Here is a 10,143-nt window from a genome sequence, read left to right as displayed (position 1 = left end):
CTGCCAATTCAGGTTTTAATTCAGCCAATTCAGGTTTTAATTCAGCCAATTCAGGTTTTAATTCAGCCAATTCAGGTTTTAATTCAGCCAATTCAGGTTTTAATTCAGCCAATTCAGGTTTTAATTCAGCCAATTCAGGTTTTTTATTCAGCCAAATCAGGTTTTAATTCAGCCAATTCAGGCTAGTTAATTCTAATTCAGGAATGGAAAAATTCTCATAGAAAACAATGCAGACAATTTTCAATTCATAAATTTAATTTAAATTGACTGAATTGAAAACTGAATTGAGCCCAACCGACCCTGGTAGTAGACGCATCACGACGACAAGACAACACTAACAACTTTGTTTTTTAAAAGTATTTCACAATTTCAGTTCTTTCATCAAATCAAAAATAATCTAAAGCTGAAAATGAAAAACATCGTACAGTATATCCATCAAGATAATGTGCATGTACAACATGATACGCAGTACAAATATCTTAAAGGAGTCTGTTATTAGAGACCAACACAATTTGATGCAAATGTGTTCATGATCTGAGAGTGCTACTCACTGACTCACCCAGCAGACACACTGAGTCACACTCTCCCCCATCTCTCTCTCTCTCTCTCTCTACTCTCTCAATTCAATTCAATTCAAGGGCTTCAAGGGCTTTTTTTCTCTCTCTCTCTCTCTCTCTCTCTCTCTCTCTCTCTCTCTCTCTCTCTCTCTCTCTCTCTCTCTCTCTCTCTCTCTCTCTCTCTCTCTCTCTCTACTCTCCACCCCATCTTTCTCTCTCGCTTCTCTCTCTTCTCTCTCTCTCTCTCTCTCTCTCTCTCTCTCTCTCTCTCTCTCTCTCTCTCTCTCTCTCTCTCTCTCTCTCTCTCTCTCTCTCTCTCTCTCTCTCTCTCTCTCTCTCTCTCTCTCTCTCTCTCTCTCTCTCCACCCCACCCATCTCTCATATTCTATTCTTCCATTAATGTGATCTTCTCCACACACACACACACACGCACGCACGCACACACGCACACACGCACGCACGCACGCACGCACGCACGCACACACGCACACACACACACACACACACACACACACACACACACACACACACAAGATCATCCACCTTCCCTACACACACCTCACCCACATATTTGTTGGCACACAAATGTCACCCACCCACACACCACAGTCACACACCCTGGTCAAAAAGCTCATCCTAAGATCATCCACCTTCCTCTTTAAAAAAAATCGGTTCCTCACCTCACCCACATATTTGTTGGCTTCCCAAATGTCCCCCTATTCCCTACATCGTCCATAGTCCCTCTGGGCCCTGGTCAAAAAGCAGTGCACTATATAGCGTGCCTTTGGGGAGGTCATCTCTTACGTCTTTCTGTCTCTTTAAAAAAATTCTTTCTCTTCTTTCACTTTTTTTCTCTGTCGCTCCATCTAGTCCCTTCGGGTCCATCATCTGTCTCACATCTCCATCTAGTCCCTTCGGGTCCATCCTCTGTCTCACATCTCCATCTAGTCCCTTCGGGTCCATCCTCTGTCTCACATCTCCATCTAGTCCCTTCGGGTCCATCATCTGTCTCACATCTCCATCTAGTCCCTTCGGGTCCATCATCTGTCTCACATCTCCATCTAGTCCCTTCGGGTCCATCCTCTGTCTCACATCTCCATCTAGTCCCTTCGGGTCCATCCTCTGTCTCACATCTCCATCTAGTCCGGGTCCATCCTCTGTCTCACATCTCCATCTAGTCCCTTCGGGTCCATCCTCTGTCTCACATCTCCATCTAGTCCCTTCGGGTCCATCCTCTGTCTCACATCTCCATCTAGTCCCTTCGGGTCCATCCTCTGTCTCACATCTCCATCTAGTCCCTTCGGGTCCATCCTCTGTCTCACATCTCTATCTAGTCCCTTCTCCATCTAGTCCGGTCCTCTGTCTCACATCCCATCTAGTCCCTTCGGGTCCATCCTCTGTCTCACATCTCCATCTAGTCCCTTCGGGTCCATCCTCTGTCTCACATCTCCATCTAGTCCCTTCGGGTCCATCCTCTGTCTCACATCTCTATCTAGTCCCTTCGGGTCCATTCTCTGTAAAGCCTAAAGGCCTATAATATATATCTGTCTATAGTCAAGATGGAGGGACTAAGGACACTGGACTGGACAACCTCTTGTCTGTCTGTCCAGCTCCATATCTGTCCTCCATCCATCTGTCCCTCAGTTGTCCTCTGTCTCCCTCGTGCCCAGTAAGTCTGGTCTGCCCCTGATCACAATAAACTCAATCAATCAATCACGATCGATCGATTGATTAATTGATCGACCGTCGTCCAGATCAGAAGGAAGTGACGCAGGTCATCTCGTCCGCCAGGTCTTCCTCGTCGCGGCCCGTTCTGATTGGCTCCTCGTCGCTGTACAGGGTTCCAAGGTCGGGATTGTTCAGGAAACCGCCACCCCCTCCGCCCCTGCTTCCCCGACTCAGCAGGTCGCTGGCCGCACTCTCCATCTCGTCAATTGTCATGTGACACGCGTCAGCAATCTCCCGTTTGGCGAAGGCCACAAACTTGGGATCCTTGGCATACAGACCCAGCCCCTCTGAGATCAGCACCTACATGAGGAGAGACAGTGATTGGTTGGGTGGTTAGTTGATTTAAAAAATATATATATATTTTTTTTAACTTAACCCATTAATTTCTCATCAATAACCTGAATATAATGAATGCATTAGTCCAGACTCTGTAGATGTTTAAATCAATATCGATCTCTAAATTTGTCTACATGTGTAGTAATACTCACGGCTTCTACCAGGCTGTCAGCGCTGCCTCTCTTGTCGCTGTAGTGAGGGCTGAGCTGAGTGGGGACCCTTAGTGTGGTATAGGCCCTGTAAGGTGCCTGGGAACCTCCTGAGGGACAAGGGGGCCCCGTGTACCACCCCGCAGGGCCAGGTCGGGAGGTGGCAGCCGTCACGTTGGCCCCGCCACCTGTCTTGTCCCCCCAGATCCCGGAGCCGCCGCTGCCCCCCGCCCCTTCCTCTTCGACCAGGATGAGAGGGGCATAAAGGAGGCGACCTCGGCGAGGGCAAGGGTTGGCCCAGGAGGCAGAGGAACCTGTTGAGGAACGTCTGCTGCTGCGACGGGACTCGTAACTGCCGTACGTCTGGAGGGAGAGAGAAGTACAGAGAGGTTGGAACATGTTACAGCCGTTGCTACACCACTGCACTTTCCAATAGTCCTCGTTACGTGTGTGTGTGTGTGTGTGTGTGTGCTTTAAGAGAGTTTGTGTATGTTACCTGTGCTCATGTCATCTGTGTTTGTGTGTGTGTGTTACCTGTGTGTGTTACCTGTGTGTGTTACCTGTGTGTGTGTGTGTGTGTGTGTATAAAACTGTGTGTGTGTGACGGTGCTGATGTGTTACCTGTGTGTGTGTATAAAACTGTGTGTGTGTGTGTGTGTATAAAACTGTGTGTATGTGTATAAAACTGTGTGTGTGTGTGTGTGTGTGTGTGTGTGTGTGTGTGTGTGTGTGTGTGTGTGTGTGTGTGTGTGTGTGTGTGTGTGTGACGGTGCTGATGTGTTACCTGTGTGTGTGTGTATGACTGTGTGTGTGTATAAAACTGTGTGTGTGTGTGTGTGTGTGTGTGTGTGTGTGTGTGTGTGTGTGTGTGTGTGTGTGTGTGTGTGTGTGTGTGTGTGTGTGTGTGTGTGTATAATATAATAATATATGCCATTTAGCAGACGCTTTTATCCAAAGCGACTTACAGTCATATGTGTGTGTGTGTGTGTGTGTGTGTGTGTGTGTGTGTGTGTGTGTGTGTGTGTGTGTGTGTGTGTGTGTGTGTGTGTGTGTGTGTGTGTGTGTGTGTGTGTGTGTGTGTGTGCATAAAACTGTTGTGTGTGTGTGTGTGTATATGTGTGACGGTGCTGATGTGTTACCTGTGTAGTGACCTGTGTGCGTGCCCGGCAGGGGGGAGAGTTCTGGTGGTAGGTTCCGGGGATGGGGAGGTCATCATTGCTGTCCTGCCTCCTCAGACATTGGATATTAAAGGATGGCTTACGACCTGGGAGGAACCAGGAAGTAAACAAGGAGTCACATGGTGGAACCAGGAAGTAAACAGGAAGTCACATGGTGGAACCAGGAAGTAAACAGGAAGTCACATGGTGGAACCAGGAAGTAAACAGGAAGTAACATGTAGTCAAGAAATACCAATGTAGTCACATGGTGGAACTAGAAAGTCACACGGTGGAACCAGGTAGTAAACAGGATGTTTACTTGCAGGAAGCAAGAAGGAAACAGGAAGTCACATGGAGGATGTTTCTCAAATGGCACCCTATTTACTATTGTGAAATATTGTACTTTTGACGACGGCCCATAGGGACACAGCTTCAGATAGACATAGTTTACAACTGAATGAGGACAACCAAAATGAAGACGCAGTGTAGAGGCCAAGAGCGTAAAACCTCCTGAACATTGCAGATAGAAATGTCATGAATAGAGATGACGTGATTCCTTACTCTACATGAGTGAGAGGCATATTTGTTTTACATCATATAATTCTACCTGGTTGTTCCCCACCGTCATGCCCCATGTAAAGCAGCCCTGGTGTTGTGATGTTACCGGTAGGTGTGGCGGGGAGGAGGCGTCTCCTCGCGGTCCTCCGTCCATCTCCATAGCCATTCCCGTTCCCGTTGCCATAGTTATTACCGTAGGCAGCGTTGCTGGGGGCGTGGGCGTCGTACATGTGGTCATGCTGACCAGGGTACAGAGGAGGGTCGTCAGGGTAACGAAGTCTGGGTGGGAGGAATGGGATCGAGATTAAGATCAAGATTAAGATTAATCAAGATTAAGATTAGGGTCATGATTAGGATCAAGATCAAAACAAAGATATAGTGATAATACTCACTAGCACACTTTTAGCACCCACACACATATTCTCAAATACAGGCTCATATAAACACACATTGTACACACACACAGGTAACACATCAGCACTGTCATACACACACACACACACACACACACACACACACACACACACACACACACACACACACACACACACACACACACACACACACACACACACACACACACACACACACACACACACACACACACACACACACACACACACACACACACACACACACACACACACACACACACACACACACACATTACCTGTCACGAGGATCAAGGCTCTCGTTATCCTCATCGTAGTAACCTTCCTCTCCACCGTAACTCTCCTCTCCTCCATCCATCCCTCCGTTACGACCTCGGACAGGAGAATACCTGTCTCCTCTGCTGTCTCTTCTACTGGAGAGAGGGAGGGATTGATTGACTGATTTTCACGGTCTGACCTTAGAGATCCTTATTATTCTCTATGTTTGGTTAGGTCAGACTGTGACTCGGGTGGGAAAGTCTATGTTGTCTATTTCTTTGTTTTTGGTCTTGGTTGGTGTGGTTCCCAATCAGAGTCAGCTGTCTATCGTTGTCTCTGATTGGGGATCACATGTAAGTTATCATTTTCCTTTTGGGTTTTGTGGGATCTTGTTTTCTGTTTAGTGTCTGTGCCTGACAGAACTGTGACGATCACTGCACCGGAGCCCCCACCGAGAGTAGATGCCCACCCGGACCCTCCCCTATAGGGATCTTGTTTTCTGTTCCACTGCACAGCCCCCAAGAGTAGATGCCCACCCGGACCCTCCCCTATAGGGATCTTGTTTTCTGTTCCTGACAGAACTGTGCGCTTTAGTTTTCACGTTTGTTATTTTGTGTGTGTTTTTTGAATATTAAAATCATGAACACTTTCCACCCTGCGCCTTGGTCCACTCTTCATTCTACAAACGAAAGCCGTTACACTGATAGACGGACTGACGGGCTGACTGATTAATGGACTGACTGATGGACTGACTGGCTAGCTGACTGGCTGACTGATTAATGGACTGACTGATGGACTGACTGGCTGGCTGACTGATTAATTAATGGACTGGCTGACTGGCTGGCTGACTGGCTGACTGATTAATGGACTGACTGATGGACTGACTGGCTGGCTGACTAGCTGACTGGCTGACTGATTAATGGACTGACTGATGGACTGACTGGCTGGCTGACTGATTAATGGACTGACTGATGGACTGACTGGCTGGCTGACTAGCTGACTGGCTGACTGATTAATGGACTGACTGATGGACTGACTGGCTGGCTGACTAGCTGACTGGCTGATTAATGGACTGATTAATGGACTGACTGATGGACTGACTGATGGACTGGGCTGGCTGACTAGCTGACTGGCTGACTGATTAATGGACTGACTGATGGACTGACTGGCTGGCTGACTAGCTGACTGGCTGACTGATTAATGGACTGACTGATGGACTGACTGGCTGGCTGACTAGCTGACTGGCTGACTGATTAATGGACTGACTGATGGACTGACTGGCTAGCTGACTAGCTGACTGGCTGACTGATTAATGGACTGACTGATGGACTGACTGGCTAGCTGACTAGCTGACTGGCTGACTGATTAATGGACTGACTGATGGACTGACTGGCTGGCTGACTGGCTGACTGATTAATGGACTGACTGGCTGGCTGACTACCTGACTGGCTGACTGGCTGACTGATTAATGGACTGACTGATGGACTGACTGGCTGGCTGACTAGCTGACTGGCTGACTGATTAATGGACTGACTGATGGACTGACTGGCTGGCTGACTGATGGCTGACTGATTAATGGACTGACTGATGGACTGACTGGCTGGCTGACTAGCTGACTGGCTGACTGATTAATGGACTGACTGATGGACTGACTGGCTGGCTGACTAGCTGACTGGCTGACTGATTAATGGACTGACTGGCTGGCTGACTACCTGACTGGCTGACTAGCTGACTGATTAATGGACTGACTGGTTGACTGCTTGACGGACTGACTGGCTGACTGACCGACTTCCAGACTGATTGACAGACTGATTGATGGACTGCCAGACTGGGTGGCTTATCGAGAGCAAGCTATGAAAACAGGAGAAACATGCTTAAACAGAGACAGAAGGAGATAAAGGTTCTGAGAGAAGGGTCAGTCTGATAGTCAGTCAGAAACACGTAGCATAGGATCGTACGCAGATTTCTCCTTAACGTGATTTGTCCAAATGATCAGTGTTCGTAAGTGTTCACGTGTTTCGAATTTCGGATGGGGAGGGGCCATTTGGCCCATTGGCCGAAAGTTTCAGTTTAAGTGGGTGGAGACTGTGGGAGAGGAGACGGTTTTCTTGTTATTAGCTTTTCTCATATCTCTTCCCCTAAAGGAAAATCTGAGATGTAATTACCTGAGATTTTTTGTTTGTTCTGGCTTTCCGAGACTAGTCAAGTGCCTACCTTGAATACTTGTTAGAATTCCTTCTGCTCATGGCCGGTTGGTCCACCAGTCCGTTCTTAATGGAAGAATGACGATGATGATGGTTGAGCGAGGACCTCATGTTGTCTCCTCGTCTCAGCTCATCCTGCTCCAGGCCTCCTCCGTTGGGGGTCTTGGAGAAGGAGGTGGAACCTCGGTGGGCCAGACCCCCGTTGGAGAGACTCTCCCTGGGCATACCTCCTCCTCCAGTAAGGGTGGTGACCATAGAGCCACGTCTGTCCTTACCCTCAGGGGCATAGCCATTATCAGTCTGTGGGGAGAGTGTTAGAGGGGATAAGTTGATCAAGGCAGAGAATCACATAATGACTAGTTATTTGTGTGATTTCTAGATCAGTGATTATGTGCAGTCCAACTGCAGTCAATTTCAATTTCAAACATGCACAAGGTTAGAGATAAAATTACAAGGTTAAATCCAGATGAATGTAAATAATCTTTTCCGGATCAGTTAGGACTGTTTTACAGCCTGCTAGTGTCTGTCCCGTCTCAACACACGGTGACGCCATATACCATATAGTTGAAGTCAGAAGTTTACATACACTGAGGTTGGAGTTATAAAAACTAGTTTTTCAACCACTCCACACATTTCTTGTTAACAAACTATAGTTTTAGCAAGTTGGTTAGGACATCGACTTTTTGGATGCCACAGGTCATTTTTCCAACAAATGTTTACAGACAGATTATTTCACTTATAATTCACTGTATCACAATTCCAGTGGGTCAGAAGTTTACATACACTAAGATGACTGTGCCTTTAAACAGCTTGGAAAATGTTACATTTATAAATGTCTGATAGGCTAATTGACATAATTTGAGTCAATTGGAGGTGGACCTGTGGATGTATTTCAAGACCTACCTTCAAACTCAGTGCCTCAAACTCAGTACCACGTTCATCTGTACAAACAATAGTATGCAAGTATAAACACCATGAGACCACACAGCCGTCATGTATATATATATGTACTTTGGTGCGAAAAGTGCAAATCAATCCCAGAACAACAGCAAAGGACCTTGTGAAGATGCTGGAGGAAGAAGGTACACAAGTATCTATATCCACAGTAAAACAAGTCCTATATTGACATAACCTGAAAGGCCGCTCAGCAAGGAAGAAGACACTGCTCCAAAACCGCCATAAAGCCAGACTACGGTTTGCAACTGCACATGGGGACGAAGATCGTACTTTTTGGAGAAATGTCCTCTGGCCTGTTGAAACAAAAATAGAACTGTTTGGCCATAATGACCATCGTTATGTTTAGAGGAAAAAGGGGGAGGCTTGCAAGCCGAAGAACACCATCCCAACCGTGAAGCACGGGGGTGGCAACATCATGTTGTGGAGGTGCTTTGCTGCAGGAGGGACTGGTGTACTTCACAAAATAGATGGCATCATGAGGCAGGCAAATTATGTGGATATATTGAAGCAATATCTCAAGACATCAGTTTAAGCTTGGTTTAAATGTGTCTTCCAATTGGACAATGACCCCAAGCATACTTCCAAATGGGTCTTCAAAATGAACAATGACCACAAGCATACTTCCAAATGGGTCTTCCAAATGGACAATGACCCCAAGCATACTTCCAAATGGGTCTTCCAAATGAACAATGACCCCAAGCATACTTCCAAAGTTGTGGCAAAATGGCTTAAGGACAACAATGTCAAGGTATTGGAGTGACCATCACAAAGTCCTGACCTCAACCCTGTAGAACATTTGTTGGGCAGAACTGAAAAAGCGTGTGCGAGCAAGGAGTCCTTCAAACCTGACTCAGTTACACCAGCTCTGTCAGGAGGAATGGGCCAAAATTCACCCAATTTATTGTGGGAAGCTTGTGGAAGGCTACCCGAAACGTTTGACACAAGGTAAACAATTTAAAGGCAATGCTACCAAATACTAATTGAGTGTATGTAAACTTCTGACCCACTGGAAATGTGATGAAATAAATTAAAGCTGAAATAAATCATTATCTCTACTTGCACATCATCATCTGCTCATTTATCACTCCAGTGTTAATCTTCTAAATTGTAATTGCCTCGCTACTATGGCCTAATAATTGCCTACCTCCTCATGCCATTTGCACACACTGTATATAGTCTTTATTTTTTTCTATTGTGTTATTGACCGTGCGTTTGTTTACTCCATGTGTAACTCTGTGTTGTTGTCTGTGTCTCACTGCTTTGTTTTATCTTGTCCAGGTCGCAGTTGTAAATGAGAACTTGTTCTCAACTAGCCTACCTGGTTAAATAAAGGTGAAATATAAAAAAAATATATATATAAAAAAATTAAATATATTCTAACACTTAACATTCTGAAAATAAAGTGGTGATCCTAACTGACTTTTAAGACAGGGAATTTTTACTAGGATTAAATGTCAGGAATTGTGAAAAACTGAGTTTAAATGTATTTGGCTAAAGTGTATGTAAACTTCCGACTTCAACTGTATATCTACACAGTGACCTTATAGGGAGAATCATCTTCCTCTGGCTCTTCATCCATGCCCTCTTCCTCTTCCTCCTCCAGGTCAGCTGACATGGCCATCCTCATCTCCGGCCCCAGGTCCTGCAGGGTACGCAGACCCGCCTGACACAGCTGCACACGTAGAGAGAGAAGGTGAGAACATGAATACATATCTATACAGACCAATATGTATGTATGTATGTATGTATGTATGTATGTATGTATGTATGTATGTATGTATGTATGTATGTATGTATGTATGTATGTATGTATGTATGTATGTATGTATGTATGTATGTATGTATGT

The 10,143-nt window shown here is 46.0% G+C and overlaps 1 protein-coding gene across 2 annotated transcripts in view; it reads right to left on the bottom strand.

Moving 5' to 3' along the window:
- Window positions 1-1,934: 1,934 nt before the first annotated feature.
- cacna1fb (calcium channel, voltage-dependent, L type, alpha 1F subunit) overlaps window positions 1,935-10,143 on the bottom strand; it is a 216,092-nt gene continuing 207,883 nt past the window's right edge. Inside the window, exons 42-48 of one of the 2 annotated variants that reach the window (XM_046344773.1) lie at window positions 9,837-9,968; window positions 7,350-7,639; window positions 5,156-5,290; window positions 4,592-4,764; window positions 3,910-4,034; window positions 2,774-3,133; window positions 1,935-2,585 (exon numbers count right to left, since the gene is read on the bottom strand). In XM_046344773.1, coding sequence (XP_046200729.1) covers window positions 2,313-2,585; window positions 2,774-3,133; window positions 3,910-4,034; window positions 4,592-4,764; window positions 5,156-5,290; window positions 7,350-7,639; window positions 9,837-9,968 — 1,488 coding nt within the window. In that variant the 3' untranslated portion in view covers window positions 1,935-2,312. The remainder of the gene's footprint in view (window positions 2,586-2,773; window positions 3,134-3,909; window positions 4,035-4,591; window positions 4,765-5,155; window positions 5,291-7,349; window positions 7,640-9,836; window positions 9,969-10,143) is intronic. The other variant, XM_046344774.1, reaches the window with a different exon arrangement.

Source organism: Oncorhynchus gorbuscha, linkage group LG03, assembly GCF_021184085.1.
Source record: "Oncorhynchus gorbuscha isolate QuinsamMale2020 ecotype Even-year linkage group LG03, OgorEven_v1.0, whole genome shotgun sequence".
Lineage (NCBI taxonomy): Eukaryota > Metazoa > Chordata > Actinopteri > Salmoniformes > Salmonidae > Oncorhynchus > Oncorhynchus gorbuscha.
This window is presented reverse-complemented; position numbering and strand designations above follow the sequence as displayed.